At 39.7% G+C, this 17,240-nt stretch overlaps 1 protein-coding gene across 2 annotated transcripts in view; it reads right to left on the bottom strand.

The window, feature by feature from the left end:
• The window catches only part of DCAF17 (DDB1 and CUL4 associated factor 17), a 250,177-nt gene that overhangs the window by 23,041 nt on the left and 209,896 nt on the right, over positions 1 to 17,240 (bottom strand). For both annotated transcript variants that reach the window (XM_053698428.1, XM_053698427.1), the window contains exon 14: positions 890 to 1,045. In XM_053698428.1, the coding sequence (XP_053554403.1) occupies positions 890 to 1,045 (156 nt within the window). The remainder of the gene's footprint in view (positions 1 to 889; positions 1,046 to 17,240) is intronic.

Genomic DNA, 17,240 nt, shown 5'->3' with positions numbered 1-17,240 from the left:
AATAAAAATCTTCTTATTCAAAACACATCCCTCCTTGCCATCTCCTTGACGAGGCAAAGAACTACTGGGGGGGGGGGGGGGAGGGGAAATAGGAAGGATATTTAGAACTCTGGTAGGATGTCTTTGCCTCCTCCTGGTGGACAGGTGATGTGATCCCAAGAGTAAGGAATTGTGGACTCTCACTACCATTAGAAAGAGAGTCTTTTTGAAGAATTGGAGGAGTGCTGCTGTGATATTTCTACACTGGAAAAATTTGTTTACTGCCTATCTGAAACTCCTGTCTTCCTCTCTGCCTTAATAGACATTGGGGGAGATTGGGTCTAAGATCAGTCAGAGAAAACCTATCAACGCTGTGTAGATCAGCACTTCAGAATCCACTTCACTCCATCCTAAAGGCAAAAATTTGACAGAGTGACTCAGGGAGCGTGGGAGGGATTAAAACTCTGATATGTAGGGGTGTTTTGCCTCCTCCTAGTGGACTGGAGTGTAATCCCACATGTAATGTATTGTGGACTCTCATCTTATGAAACAACAAAAAGATAGGGGGATGGTCACTCAACCCTCAAGTGAGAAAGTGATGAGGACATAATATATTTAGTTATTTTAGTCAACTGTTATGGTTGAGAAATAGCATAAAAACATTTATATAAAATATTTCCACACAAAGTCTAACATAAACCATTGATGTGAAGGTAGTACAGGTTGAAAAGATTAAAACAGCTAAGAACTATGTGTTGTTTGGAATGAAGCTGTACCCAAAACTTAATTACATTTGAATTGGGTTTATATATTCATTTTTAGGTTACAGTCCTATAGTATATAGCATATTTATTAAGCTAAGGTGTAAAAGAAAAAAGGGCAAATGTCTCTATATGTCTTTACTTCTTACCACATCCCAGGATTCCAGTAAGGGGATCTTCTTTAGAATTTTCCCTGTCTCATTACAGTGGAGGTCAACATGAGCTTTTCCCTCTGCTTCTGTCTGTGTCACTGCCACCACAGTTAATAGGTCCAATTCATCTTCATAAGTAACAATTTTAAAAGTCTGAAAAACCATAAGACATACAGTAACTGATACCAAAATATACATCAGTAATATAATAGCACAATGCAGAAATGTTATGTACAGCAGAGGCATACCTAATAAACCACAAGAATTGGCCACATGAGATCAGTGAATCTGTCATGCTCAAATACAGTGTAAAGAAAAATATAGGGGATTTTATATACAAATAAATGAACTTCTGCTTTCCTTTGCTAGCCTATGTATCTTGGTTGTAGACGTGAGTCTCTTTTCTTTTCCTTTCCAGCTAAATTCTCTGACAAACTAAATAAAACCTGTTTATCTGTCCTATTTTTCTGCTTGTCCACGAGAAAGTTAGTTCTACTATGATTGGACAGAGCCTGTCAACTCCTCATTTAGTAATAAACTGCCAGTTTCTTTAAAGGACCGCTAAATACAGTAGAATTGAATAACACACAAGAAAAAGACAATGTTATAGAATGTGTTTTGAATTTGAAATGACTAGAAGATTAATCAAATTTTCCCTCCCCTGTGTAATGTCTACTTGTCCCCATCTACTGCTGCTTGCCGTTTGCCAGACTAAATGCTATTGATCACATTAAAAAAATAAAATGTATGCTTACCTGATAAATTAAATTATTTCATGCTGGTGAAAGTCCACTAGACCTGTCCATTTTTTTTGCTAGATTTTAATTATATATATTTTATTGGCGGTGGTTTAAATGTGCTCTTCTACTTTACTACGTTTCCTTCTCTTTGCTTGGCTATACTTCAGACTGGGTTACCAGTGAGGTGGGAGGGTTTTTAAGGGCTCTTGGAGTTTTGGGTATTTTTGCCTCCTCCTAGTGCCTAGGAGTGGAATTCCCAGAAATGATGGCTTGTGGACTCTCACCACCATGAAAAAAAATGAGTTTATCAGGTAAGCATAAATTATATTTCTTTCATAAAGGTGATGAGAGTCCACAAGCCATTACTCCTGAGAAACTAATACCCCATGAGGGCAGGACAAAATAATTTTTAAATTATATATATCCTTTAAATCAAAACTATCGTCTTTATTTCAAATAACTTACATTAAAAAACTACTGCTTGAAGGCCTTTCCTACCAAAAAACACTTCAGTAAAAGCAAAAACATGCAGCCTTCATCTTGTAAAGCAGATTAGATACCTGCTAGGCAACACTGGTCTGGACCCAAGTAGCTGCCGTGCAAATTTGAACAATATAAGCCTCATTCTAAAAAAGCCCAGGAAGAAGCAACTAACCTAGTAGAATGGGAAGTAAGATGTTTAGGAGGAGGCTACCCCACCTCCAAAAAAGCTTATAAATCCTTCTTAAACCAGAAGAAAAATCAAACAAGCTAGAAGATTGTCTGAAATCCTAGTAGCCTGCAAAAAGAATTTCAAAGACCTAACAACATCCACAACATGAAAGAAAAACAAACTCATGACTAAAATATGTCTAAGCACACCACTGAAAGGGATAGTAAACCCCAAAATTTTCTTTTATGATTCAGATAGAACATACAATATTAAACAACTTTCCAATTTAATTCTAATATCAAATCTTCTTCATTCTCTTGTTATCCATTGCTGAAGGGACAGCATTGCACTACTGACAGGAAGCTGGAAATATCTATTTAGCCAATCACAAGAGACAAATGTGTGCAGGCACCAATTAGCAGCAGCTCCCACTAGTGTATGATATGTGGGTATTAATTTTTTAACAAAGGATACTAAGAGAACGAAGCACATTTGAAAATAGAAGTGAATTTAAAAGTGTCTTAAAATGACATGCTCTATCTGAATCATGCAAGTTTAATTTTGACTTTACTATCCCTTTAACCCTTTGAGTGCTAACGACAGCTCTGAGCCGTCGCAAATTGTCCCAGTCAGGTGATGACGACTCAGAGCCGTCGCTAGCACTCACCCACCTTGAGGGCAATCTGAGGGCTCCCAATGACTCTCACCCCGGCGATCCGGCCTGTAAAGTGACAGGCATCGCCGGGGCTTTATGTTTTGTGTGGTGACGTCACGCGCAATGATGTGATGACATCACCGCACAACTTTATTTAAAAATTACAATGGATAGTATAGGAAATTGGGGGCATGCTGCTTAGAAGCCTGTGTCTCAGGCATCTAAGCAGCTACAGACTCCCAACACCCACCGTTGGAAAGGTAATCGCCGTTGGGGATCTGAAAATAAAATAATTAAAAAAAAAATATATATATATATTTAAAAAAATAAAAAAAATAAACTTAAATCCAGCTTAGCACCCAGGTGGGAAATTGCTTAGCACTCAAAGGGGTAAGGCAAGAAATCAAACTAGCTTTCAAAACCACTTTATCTTGATGGAAAACCAGATAAAGAACTCCACAGTTAACAGCAAACAAAACAGAAATTCTTCTAACAGCAGGAATTGCGGGAAAAAACAAAACCTTCTAAGACAACAGCTTAGTATCCAAATAGTGCAAAGGCTAAAAAAAAAAACACAAAAAAAAATTTAAACTGAATAATTCAAGGAATTCTAAAAGAGTGCTAGCTAAAAACCATACTTTACACACCAAGAAATAAAGGTCATCCAAACCCTATGAAAAACCTTCCTTGTCACAGGATTACAGGCCTGAATCAGTCTCTATAATAGAATCAGAAAAAAACTGTCTGTCTAAAAACTAAGCATTCAATCTCCAAGTCATCAAGTTGAGAAATTTGAGAATGTTCTGTGAGGCTAAGCTGGAGTAATCAGAAATACTGATGATACCTCCTGCTTGATCCTGTCTATTAGACTTAGTAACAGAACAAAAGAAAGAAAAATGTAAGCCAGAAAAAATAACCAAGGAGCTATAAGAACAACCACAAACTTCACCTGAGGATCCCTGAACCTCTAAAAATATCTGTGGAGCTTGTTGTTCAAGGGAGAAGCCATCAGATCTATTTCTGAAAGACCCCATCAATCCACAATCTGATAGAAAACTTCCAAAAGAAGAAAATACTCCCCCTGATGAAGAGACAAGCGACAGAAAAGTATGCTTCCCAAATGCTCACTCCTGGAATAGGAACTGCAGAAATTCAATAGAGATTCAATTAAATTCAGGACAATTCCCTCATTGCCTGGGAACTGCGAATTTCTTCTTGATAATAAAAGTATGCCACCACTGTCTTATTGGAAATGCAGATAAGTATCTCTTCAACAGATGCGAGCTCTGAAGAACCTTAAAGATTGCACAGAGTTTCAGAACATTTATAGGTACACTTGCCTCCAGAGGAGGCCAAACCCCCTACACTCTTTAAGACCCTCAGACTGCACCCCAACCTGAAAGGCTTGCGTTTGTTAAGATTACAGTCCAATTTGGACGAACAAGAATGGCCCTAGAACTGATGATTTCTGATACAGTACAAAATACAGAGCGTACAAAATCCTTAAATCCTAGAGCAAAATCTGAAGAACACCCCTGTATAGACCAAACAAAGGGAGGACAGATATCCTTAGAAGGAAAGTGTTCAGAGGATCAGCTTCTAATATTTAAAGTAGTGGGGACATAACCAGTATGCTCCATCATAAAAAAAACACAGGACTAGAATGAAAACCACAGAAAATAAATTAATGTGGCAGGTAAATAACTATCAAAGATTTAAACACAAAAATCCTAAAAAAGAATAGGCAGGTCAATACATAAATAAAGAACCTTCATTATTTACACCCCCAAAAATAAGCAGTTTTAGACGGTATTGAAAACCTTACCCCCTCCACCAGATAAGGCCAAAGTAAACAGAGGAGCGCTATGCATCCACTAAATAACAAAACTAAGTATGTGAGGCGCAAAACAAAACCCGCGCACACTAAAAAAAATAGTAATGAAAAGTGGAAAAAAGCAGACACACGCTAACATAACTCGAATGCGTTCAAAATAACCACTGCGTGCTTAAAAAAGAAGAAGTTAAAAACCCCCCATAAGGTGCATATAATAAACATTTAGGTATGTTTATACTGAACATATAAGGAAAAATGATAGTCCCCTGGTTTTGATATACAACACAAAAGTGTACCTACTAATAGCCTATAGGCTATGTGAGTGCCCACATCAATAAACTACATACTCACCTAATAAGCACCCACCCTACTGGACTTACCAGCTGCATGAAAAACTTCCCGAAGATAGCCAATACAGTGCGCTACAGGTGACACAAAATGATCTGAGTACATGGAGTTTAACAAACTAATCAGCGCCCTAGCTGCAACAAAAGTGCGGTATGGCCAGAGCGCTGATAGAAAACAGTTCGAACCATTAGCTTACAAAAAAGATTAGTTTTGAAGTGGGCAGCAGGAGCGTAGGGTAATTGAATTTCATATATACATTAAAAAGTAAGTTATAGAGCATCTTCATTATAACTGAGGAATTAAACTCCATCTAAAATATCAATAACATAACTGATGTTTATCCAAACGGGAGAGTTTACTATAAGTTTAAGATCTATCTTGAGCGCTCTTCAAGCCCCAGAGTGCCATGCGGACCAATGGAGTGTGGCCTTGTCAGCTGGCAAGGACTGCAATTGGCGAAAGCAGGAGAGAAGCAGTGAGAGCAGGAATGCAATGGCAATACAATTTACATGTGTGAACCGAAACTCAACCCCTTTTGTTACAATACATTAGTGAAACTACTACATTAATAATAAACCTATATGATCTGGGGGATTGTGGGTATATTGTACACGTGTATTTAGTCTGTTATCTGTATTATACTATAAAATACTACACCATGAACTAGAATACGAGTGGAGCGCTAATTTATTGCGTGCCTAGAAACTGGCAAATTTGCCCGTTTGTGGGCACACAATAAATAACCAGCCATTACAAGTGGCTGGTTATTGCTATGACGAGCTTGCGGTAGCAATTAGCGCTCAGAAAATTAACCAAAGATCAGATCTCAGGTTTATTTTCTAAAAGTGCCCCAAATGCCCTCAAAATAGAGGGCATTATAGTTTTCTATTAAAAAAATGTAGCATTTTAAAAAAAAATAAAAACAACTGCACTAGGCAGTTTTTGGGGTCTAAAGTTGATGGGAATGGGGTGTAAGAAAAAAAACGCATTGCGGTCTATGGGAACTGTGTGTTCCCAGTAAATATAAATGTATACCATACGTACACATATTAACACATAAATATATATGTACAGTATATAGTCATATACATATATTTAAAAATATGCAGCCATCACTGCGCTACTTACCCCTTCGCTGGGTGAGGTTCTGAACAAGGCTCCCATTGGACCCTATGGAAGCACGCTCTCGTGAGCACAATGCTTCCTAGCAATGCAAACGTAAGCTTGCGTTCGCATTGCGCTTTACTCTTAATACGAGCGCACATTAGGGTGCGCTGGTATTACTCAGTGGGGCGCTAAAATTGCTTTCACACAAATAATCTACTGTAGTAATCTAGCCCTATGCATTTAAAGTAATTTTGTTATTTAAATAAAAGTCTTTTTAATTTTTTGTGTGTTCTTTCTTACAGGATATTTATAGCCTATAGAAGACAGTAGCCACTGCTTTTTTTTTTTTCAAAAGTGAATTTTTTAAATTTAAATGTTTTTAGGAATGAACAGCTTTATTTTTTTTAGGGCTGATTCTCTTCATCCATATCTTTTAAAACAAGGTATACCAAATGGCCCATACATTAGACTCAGGCGGAACTGTAGTACTCTAAAAAGATATTGGCAACATGCTGATTATTTAACTAAACGTCTGATCCTCGAGTATTAAATAGGACATCTGAACAAATCTCTAGATTGAATAGAGGTAATCTATTGAAGGATAGTAAAAAGGAAGAAAAAAGGAAATATGATAGCATTGATTTTATAACTACTTATAGTAGGCAGTTCAATGATATTTGCAATATTGTTAGAAAAAGGCTACATATACTAGAGAAAGATATTGATTTAAAATGCGTCTCCAAAAGTTGAAAGTTTATCTCACGTAAATCTGAGACTATAGGGGATAAGATCTCAAATTTTGGGGGGGGGAGGGGGGCTAACACCACCAAAAACACTATTGACCAGAGTAATTGGCTATCTAAAAAGGCCGGTTTCTACAAGTGTGCTGGTAAACCTTGCAAAAGTTGCAGTTATGCATTGGTAGGTGATAGCTTCAAATCTTCAAATACAGGAGTAGTGTATAAGATTAAAGACAGGATTTCTTACAATTCTCCATATGTTGTGTATCTGATAACTTGCGGTTGCTGTGACTTTCAATATGTTGGACTCACCTCTAGATTTTTGAAAAATAGAAATCGTGAACATCTACTTTCATTACAGGCTGAGATACCTAAAAACATTTTGCTAAACATATTGGGGTACTCAGATTTTTCAAGTTCCGAGGCATAGAACAGGTACAATTGGTTGCCAGAGGTGGTGACAGGTTCCAGGCTTTAAGTAAAAAAAGAAGTATTTTGGATTTATACTTTGAAAACTGGATCACCCCTGGTGATCAATAAAATAAGTGACGTAAAATTGTTTAATGATCACAGTTGATATACTTTTTCTGTTAATAATGCCTCGTACTGCTTATCATATTACATTATTTTGTTTTCATTTATGCCATGAATTTCCTATGATAGATATTGCTCCCTATTTATATGCCTTCTTTGTGATTTGTTTGGGTTGTTCCTATCCTTGCGCTAGGAGACTCCTTTTTTCTTGTTCTGTATGTATAAACTAAAGTTGCATTTATCTTGTATACAAATACAATACGAACAAGATTGAGAGGATTCCCCGTGGGGTATGACTAACATCTAAATTAATCTCTCCATGTTAATTTAAAACTTGGTTGAACTATATGAGTGATTTTTAACCTAGTTTGTTCTTTGATATGCATATTGCTAGGTATATACTTTCATATTTTAAAGTTTGTTTTTTAAGTGTGTTTGTAAATATGTGAGCGTCTGCTTTATTATACATTTTAAATTGCAGATAGAGGTCTCTTTTATTTTGGTTATACATGTATATACCAGACCACGTAAGTTTAGATTGGGCCAAATGGACAACTCTCTTTGCAATTTATTACCTGCAGACACACCTGTTCTCCAGCTCTGATGAAGTGCCCTTGAGGCAGGAAACGCGTCAGCTGTATGTCTGCTTGCTGTGCCTTTTGAAAACTTTTAGGGCTCAATTTATCAATCATATTCTCCTACATTTGCGCTTAAAATCACGCGGTCATAATTACTCTCCTATTTATCATTCCAAAATACGCCTAAAAAAGATCAAATACAACAGCTAAATTCTCACACTTTACTGTCTCTCGCCTAGGTGCACATTTGCGCCAAATAAAGCATTAACCCCTTAAGGACAAGGCCATTTTTTAATTTCTTTCCCTTAAGGACCAGGGCTATTTTTACAATTCTGCGGTGTTTGTGTTTAGCTGTAATTTTCCTCTTACTCATTTACTGTACCCACACATATTATATACCGTTTTTCTTGCAATTAAATGGACTTTCTAAAGATACCATTATTGTTATCATATCTTATAATTTACTATAAAAAGATGATAAAATATGAGGAAATAATCGAAACCCCCCCACTTTTTCTAACTTTGACCCCCAAAATCTGTTACACATCTACAACCACCAAAAAACACCCATGCTAAAAATTTTATCCTGAGTTTAGAAATACCCAATGTTTAAATGTTCTTTGCTTTTTTTGCAAGTTATAGGGCAATAAATACAAGTAGCTATTTCCAAACCACTTTTTTTCAAAATTATATTGGGACACTGATATCTTTCAGGAATCCCTGAATATCCCTTGACATGCATATATATTTTTTTAGAAGACATCCCAAAGTATTGATCAAGGCCCATTTTGGTATATTTCATGCCACCATTTCACCACCAAATGCTATCAAATAAAAAAAACGTAACATTTTTCACAATTTTAGGTTTCTCACTGAAATTATTTACAAACAACTTTTGCAAGTATGGCATAAATGGTTGTAAATGCTTCTCTGGGATCCCCTTTGTTCAGAAATAGCAGACATATATGGCTTTGGCGTTGCTTTTTGGTAATTATAAGGCCTCTAAATGCCGCTGCGCACCACACATGTATTATGCCCAGCAGTGCAGGGATTAATTAGATAGCTTATAGGGAGCTTGCAGGGTTAATTTTAGCTTTAGTGTAGAGATCAGCCTCCCACCTGACACATCACACCCCCTGATCCCTCCCAAACAGCTCTCTTCCCTTCCCCATCCCACAATTGTCCCCGCCATCTTAAGTACTGGCAGAAAGTCTGCCAGTATTAAAATAAAAGGTATATTTTTTATAGCATATTTACATATGCTGCTGTGTAGGATCCCCCCTTAGCCCCCAACCTCCCTGATCCCCCCCAAACAGCTCTCTAACCCTCCCCCTCTACATTACTGGGAGCCATCTTTTTAGAATAAAATATATATTTTTTTAATTTAATTTTTTTTCTGTAGTGTAGCTTCCCCCCCATAGACCAACCCCCCACCCCCTCCCAGATCCCGTAGATCATTTTTTATTGCTTCCCCCCCCCTTCTCCCACGTATTGATCAAAAAATTTCTGTAGTGTAGCGGTTCCCACCCGCTCCCTCCCCGTGCACGCGCGTCCCCAACAGCCCCGCCCCTGATTCTGCCCCCTCACTCTTTTGGACTACATCGATGGCCGCCCACCCACCAACGATTGCGGCCATCGATGCCCGGTGCAGAGAGGGCCACAGAGTGGCTCTCTCTGCATTGGATGGGGGGAAAATGTTATTGCAGGATACCTCGATATCGAGGCATCACTGCAATAACCAGAAAACAGGGTACGTCGCTGGTCTTTAAAGACCAGTTTGTGCAAGACGTACCCTGCACGACGTGTGTCGTTAATGGGTTAAAATGCTCTTTTCCGGTCATATTTTCAACAATACGCCCTACTTCTCTCCAAAATAAATATTTATCATTATTTTGTGCCAGTGGAGAACCTAAACTTCTCCTACTAATACAACCACTAAAGTTCTCCCTAAACACATAGGAGAACATTCAATTTACTTCATTTTTTTGGCACCCGAAGATGGATTATTTCCTGATTTTGTCTGCTATTTCTTGGACAAGGGGCCGTGAAAGTCATCCAGATGAAGGGTTTTTGCCCTTAAGTAGACGCCAAAGAGTGCCCCGAGTGTTTCTACCCCGTTGTGGACTACAGGCATTATCAGATTACGAGATAAAAAAAATAAAATTGTATTAATAGGGAGAGCATAGACAATCTCTATGCTCTTATCCAGAATGATCTTGAGCCACAGACCAGAAGAACAAGGGCAATCCCAGGAATGCTAAAATTATTGGCAGTCTTGCATTTCCTGGCTACAGGTTCATTTCAGGCTGTGTCCAGTGCTGTGGTTGGCATGAGCCAGCCTTCATTTTGCCGACATTTGAGGACAGTTTTAAAACTTATGTGTATGTCCCTCAATAAATTATAAGAAGACATACCACTAGAGCTGGAATAGAAAATCGTTTGGAAATCATTTTAAATATTTTTTTACATGTAAGTGTCTATCGGAAAACATATAGAAAACGAAATTTCTATTTTCATACTGTCTCAACAAAAGTATTAATTGTATTTTATTTTTAATCTATTACAGGATAATTTTCAAGTGGATCATGTTCTTAATGACTTAGAGGGAGATACTATCATAATTTTTTTTTTCCATTAGTTTTTTCTTATCCTTTTAATATAAATATATATATATATATATGTGTGTGTATACTAATGTGTATATAGATATACTGTATATATCTATATTTGTTAATAAAAATTATATACTATTATTCCATTACCTTAATGTCTACGTGTGTTTTTTAATAGTTCAAGAATTACAAAATTGTGAATAAACTTTTTTATTGAAATATATTAAAACTTTATAAAACCAAAAAACAGAATTTATGTTTACCTGATAAATTGCTTTCTCCAACGGTGTGTCCGGTCCACGGCGTCATCCTTACTTGTGGGATATTCTCCTCCCCAACAGGAAATGGCAAAGAGCCCAGCAAAGCTGGTCACATGATCCCTCCTAGGCTCCGCCTACCCCAGTCATTCGACCGACGTTAAGGAGGAATATTTGCATAGGAGAAACCATATGGTACCGTGGTGACTGTAGTTAAAGAAAATAAAATATCAGACCTGATTAAAAAAAAAAACCAGGGCGGGCCGTGGACCGGACACACCGTTGGAGAAAGCAATTTATAAGGTAAACATAAATTCTGTTTTCTCCAACATAGGTGTGTCCGGTCCACGGCGTCATCCTTACTTGTGGGAACCAATACCAAAGCTTTAGGACACGGATGAAGGGAGGGAGCAAATCAGGTCACCTAAATGGAAGGCACCACGGCTTGCAAAACCTTTCTCCCAAAAATAGCCTCAGAAGAAGCAAAAGTATCAAACTTGTAAAATTTGGTAAAAGTGTGCAGTGAAGACCAAGTCGCTGCCCTACATATCTGATCAACAGAAGCCTCGTTCTTGAAGGCCCATGTGGAAGCCACAGCCCTAGTGGAATGAGCTGTGATTCTTTCGGGAGGCTGCCGTCCGGCAGTCTCGTAAGCCAATCTGATGATGCTTTTAATCCAAAAAGAGAGAGAGGTAGAAGTTGCTTTTTGACCTCTCCTTTTACCGGAATAAACAACAAACAAGGAAGATGTTTGTCTAAAATCCTTTGTAGCATCTAAATAGAATTTTAGAGCGCGAACAACATCCAAATTGTGCAACAAACGTTCCTTCTTTGAAACTGGTTTCGGACACAGAGAAGGTACGATAATCTCCTGGTTAATGTTTTTGTTAGAAACAACTTTCGGAAGAAAACCAGGTTTAGTACGCAAAACCACCTTATCTGCATGGAACACCAGATAAGGAGGAGAACACTGCAGAGCAGATAATTCTGAAACTCTTCTAGCAGAAGAAATTGCAACCAAAAACAAAACTTTCCAAGATAATAATTTAATATCAACGGAATGCAAGGGTTCAAACGGAACCCCCTGAAGAACTGAAAGAACTAAATTGAGACTCCAAGGAGGAGTCAAAGGTTTGTAAACAGGCTTGATTCTAACCAGAGCCTGAACAAAGGCTTGAACATCTGGCACAGCTGCCAGCTTTTTGTGAAGTAACACCGACAAGGCGGAAATCTGTCCCTTCAGGGAACTTGCAGATAATCCTTTTTCCAATCCTTCTTGAAGGAAGGATAGAATCCTAGGAATCTTAACCTTGTCCCAAGGGAATCCTTTAGATTCACACCAACAGATATATTTTTTCCAAATCTTGTGGTAAATCTTTCGAGTTACAGGCTTTCTGGCCTGAACAAGAGTATCGATAACAGAATCTGAGAATCCTCGCTTCGATAAAATCAAGCGTTCAATCTCCAAGCAGTCAGCTGGAGTGAAACCAGATTCGGATGTTCGAACGGACCCTGAACAAGAAGGTCTCGTCTCAAAGGTAGCTTCCAAGGTGGAGCCGATGACATATTCACCAGATCTGCATACCAAGTCCTGCGTGGCCACGCAGGAGCTATCAAGATCACCGACGCCCTCTCCTGATTGATCCTGGCTACCAGCCTGGGGATGAGAGGAAACGGCGGGAACACATAAGCTAGTTTGAAGGTCCAAGGTGCTACTAGTGCATCCACTAGAGCCGCCTTGGGATCCCTGGATCTGGACCCGTAGCAGGGAACTTTGAAGTTCTGACGAGAGGCCATTAGATCCATGTCTGGAATGCCCCACAGCTGAGTGACTTGGGCAAAGATTTACGGATGGAGTTCCCACTCCCCCGGATGCAATGTCTGACGACTCAGAAAATCCGCTTCCCAATTTTCCACTCCTGGGATGTGGATAGCAGACAGGTGGCAGGAGTGAGACTCCGCCCATAGAATGATTTTGGTCACTTCTTCCATCGCTAGGGAACTCCTTGTTCCCCCCTGATGGTTGATGTACGCAACAGTCGTCATGTTGTCTGATTGAAACCGTATGAACTTGGTCCTCGCTAGCTGAGGCCAAGCCTTGAGAGCATTGAATATCGCTCTCAGTTCCAGAATATTTATCGGTAGAAGAGATTCTTCCCGAGACCAAAGACCCTGAGCTTTCAGGGATCCCCAGACCGCGCCCCAGCCCATCAGACTGGCGTCGGTCGTGACAATGACCCACTCTGGTCTGCGGAATGTCATCCCTTGTGACAGGTTGTCCAGGGACAGCCACCAACGGAGTGAGTCTCTGGTCCTCTGATTTACTTGTATCTTTGGAGACAAGTCTGTATAGTCCCCATTCCACTGACTGAGCATGCACAGTTGTAATGGTCTTAGATGAATGCGCGCAAAAGGAACTATGTCCATTGCCGCTACCATCAACCCGATCACTTCCATGCACTGAGCTATGGAAGGAAGAGGAACGGAATGAAGTATCCGACAAGAGTCTAGAAGTTTTGTTTTTCTGGCCTCTGTTAGAAAAATCCTCATTTCTAAGGAGTCTATAATTGTTCCCAAGAAGGGAACCCTTGTTGACGGGGATAGAGAACTCTTTTCCACGTTCACTTTCCAGCCGTGAGATCTGAGAAAGGCCAGGACGATGTCCGTGTGAGCCTTTGCTTGAGGAAGGGACGACGCTTGAATCAGAATGTCGTCCAGGTAAGGTACTACTGCAATGCCCCTTGGTCTTAGCACCGCTAGAAGGGACCCTAGTACCTTTGTGAAAATCCTTGGAGCAGTGGCTAATCCGAAAGGAAGCGCCACGAACTGGTAATGTTTGTCCAGGAATGCAAACCTTAGGAACCGATGATGTTCCTTGTGGATAGGAATATGTAGATACGCATCCTTTAAATCCACCGTGGTCATGAATTGACCTTCCTGGATGGAAGGAAGAATAGTTCGAATGGTTTCCATCTTGAACGATGGAACCTTGAGAAATTTGTTTAAGATCTTGAGATCTAAGATTGGTCTGAACGTTCCCTCTTTTTTGGGAACTATGAACAGATTGGAGTAGAACCCCATCCCTTGTTCTCTTAATGGAACAGGATGAATCACTCCCATTTTTAACAGGTCTTCTACACAATGTAAGAACGCCTGTCTTTTTATGTGGTCTGAAGACAACTGAGACCTGTGGAACCTCCCCCTTGGGGGAAGTCCCTTGAATTCCAGAAGATAACCCTGGGAGACTATTTCTAGCGCCCAAGGATCCAGAACATCTCTTGCCCAAGCCTGAGCGAAGAGAGAGAGTCTGCCCCCCACCAGATCCGGTCCCGGATCGGGGGCCAATATTTCATGCTGTCTTGGTAGCAGTGGCAGGTTTCTTGGCCTGCTTTCCCTTGTTCCAGCCTTGCATTGGTCTCCAAGCTGGCTTGGCTTGAGAAGTATTACCCTCTTGCTTAGAGGACGTAGCACTTTGGGCTGGTCCGTTTTTACGAAAGGGACGAAAATTAGGTCTATTTTTTGCCTTGAAAGGCCGATCCTGAGGAAGGGCGTGGCCCTTACCCCCAGTGATATCAGAGATAATCTCTTTCAAGTCAGGGCCAAACAGCGTTTTCCCCTTGAAAGGAATGTTTAGTAGCTTGTTCTTGGAAGACGCATCAGCCGACCAAGATTTCAACCAAAGCGCTCTGCGCGCCACAATAGCAAACCCAGAATTCTTAGCCGCTAACCTAGCCAATTGCAAAGTGGCGTCTAGGGTGAAAGAATTAGCCAATTTGAGAGCATTGATTCTGTCCATAATCTCCTCATAAGGAGGAGAATCACTATCGAGCGCCTTTATCAGTTCATCAAACCAGAAACATGCGGCTGTAGTGACAGGGACAATGCATGAAATTGGTTGTAGAAGGTAACCCTGCTGAACAAACATCTTTTTAAGCAAACCTTCTAATTTTTTATCCATAGGATCTTTGAAAGCACAACTATCCTCTATGGGTATAGTGGTGCGTTTGTTTAAAGTAGAAACCGCTCCCTCGACCTTGGGGACTGTCTGCCATAAGTCCTTTCTGGGGTCGACCATAGGAAACAATTTTTTAAAAATGGGGGGAGGGACGAAAGGAATACCGGGCCTTTCCCATTCTTTATTAACAATGTCCGCCACCCGCTTGGGTATAGGAAAAGCTTCTGGGAGCCCCGGCACCTCTAGGAACTTGTCCATTTTACATAGTTTCTCTGGGATGACCAACTTTTCACAATCATCCAGAGTGGATAATACCTCCTTAAGCAAAATGCGGAGATGTTCCAACTTAAATTTAAATGCAATCACATCAGGTTCAGCCTGTTGAGAAATGTTCCCTGAATCAGTAATTTCTCCCTCAGACAAAACCTCCCTGGCCCCCTCAGATTGGGTTAGGGGCCCTTCAGAGATATTAATATCAGCGTCGTCATGCTCTTCAGTAACTAAAACAGAGCAGCCACGCTTACGCTGACAAGGGTTCATTTTGGCTAAAATGTTTTTGACAGAATTATCCATTACAGCCGTTAATTGTTGCATAGTAAGGAGTATTGGCGCGCTAGATGTACTAGGGGCCTCCTGAGTGGGCAAGACTCGTGTAGACGAAGGAGGGAATGATGCAGTACCATGCTTACTCCCCTCACTTGAGGAATCATCTTGGGCATCATTGTCATTATCACATAAATCACATTTATTTAAATGAATAGGAATTCTGGCTTCCCCACATTCAGAACACAGTCTATCTGGTAGTTCAGACATGTTAAACAGGCATAAACTTGATAAGAAAGTACAAAAAACGTTTTAAAATAAAACCGTTACTGTCACTTTAAATTTTAAACTGAACACACTTTATTACTGCAATTGCGAAAAAACATGAAGGAATTGTTCAAAATTCACCAAATTTTCACCACAGTGTCTTAAAGCCTTAAAAGTATTGCACACCAAATTTGGAAGCTTTAACCCTTAAAATAACGGAACCGGAGCCGTTTTAAAACTTTAACCCCTTTACAGTCCCTGGTATCTGCTTTGCTGAGACCCAACCAAACCCAAAGGGGAATACGATACCAAATGACGCCTTCAGAAAGTCTTTTCTAAGTATCAGAGCTCCTCTCACATGCGACTGCATGCCATGCCTCTCAAAAACAAGTGCGCCACACCGGCGCGAAAATGAGGCTCTGCTTATGCTTTGGGAAAGCCCCTAAGAAATAAGGTGTCTAATACAGTGCCTGCCGATATTATTATATCAAAATACCCAGATAAAATGATTCCTCAAGGCTAAATATGTGTTAATAATGAATCGATTTAGCCCAGAAAAGTCTACAGTCTTAATAAGCCCTTGTGAAGCCCTTATTTACGATCGTAATAAACATGGCTTACCGGATCCCATAGGGAAAATGACAGCTTCCAGCATTACATCGTCTTGTTAGAATGTGTCATACCTCAAGCAGCAAGAGACTGCACACTGTTCCCCCAACTGAAGTTAATTGCTCTCAACAGTCCTGTGTGGAACAGCCATGGATTTTAGTTACGGTTGCTAAAATCATTTTCCTCATACAAACAGAAATCTTCATCTCTTTTCTGTTTCTGAGTAAATAGTACATACCAGCACTATTTCAAAATAACAAACTCTTGATTGAATAATAAAAAACTACAGTTAAACACTAAAAAACTCTAAGCCATCTCCGTGGAGATGTTGCCTGTACAACGGCAAAGAGAATGACTGGGGTAGGCGGAGCCTAGGAGGGATCATGTGACCAGCTTTGCTGGGCTCTTTGCCATTTCCTGTTGGGGAGGAGAATATCCCACAAGTAAGGATGACGCCGTGGACCGGACACACCTATGTTGGAGAAATAGAACAACATACTGAACGATAAATAAACAGACAAACAAATGTTGTAATTGAAAGTGCCCTAATTTTTATTTTTCTTAATCTTGATGTCGTCTATTCATGAACTCTATCTTTTTTCTCTAATATTCCATTTGAACAGTTGCCTGTTCTTTAAGTATAGCATTTCTTTCTTTCTCTAATTCTATCATTCGTTTAAAAAATTCATTTTGTTCATTGCGAAAAGACAATGCCATATCGGTCAGTCTTTCAATTTCATTAGCTCGTTCCGGTTGATCTAGTTGTCTTTGTTGGGCATCCTCATTCTCTTCCTCTAATTCAGATTTCGGTATTTCAGGTGTATCAAGTACTGGTGGAGTTATTCCCTTTACTTGTGTTCCATCCTCATCATCCTGACAAACAGTGTCCTCCACAAGTGGTTCCAAATGTATTTCTA

The sequence above is a fragment of the Bombina bombina genome, chromosome 1 (genome assembly GCF_027579735.1).
Source record: "Bombina bombina isolate aBomBom1 chromosome 1, aBomBom1.pri, whole genome shotgun sequence".
In the NCBI taxonomy this organism is placed as follows: Eukaryota; Metazoa; Chordata; class Amphibia; order Anura; family Bombinatoridae; genus Bombina; species Bombina bombina.
Note: the sequence above shows the minus strand (reverse complement) of the source record. Positions and strands in the feature narration are given on the sequence as shown.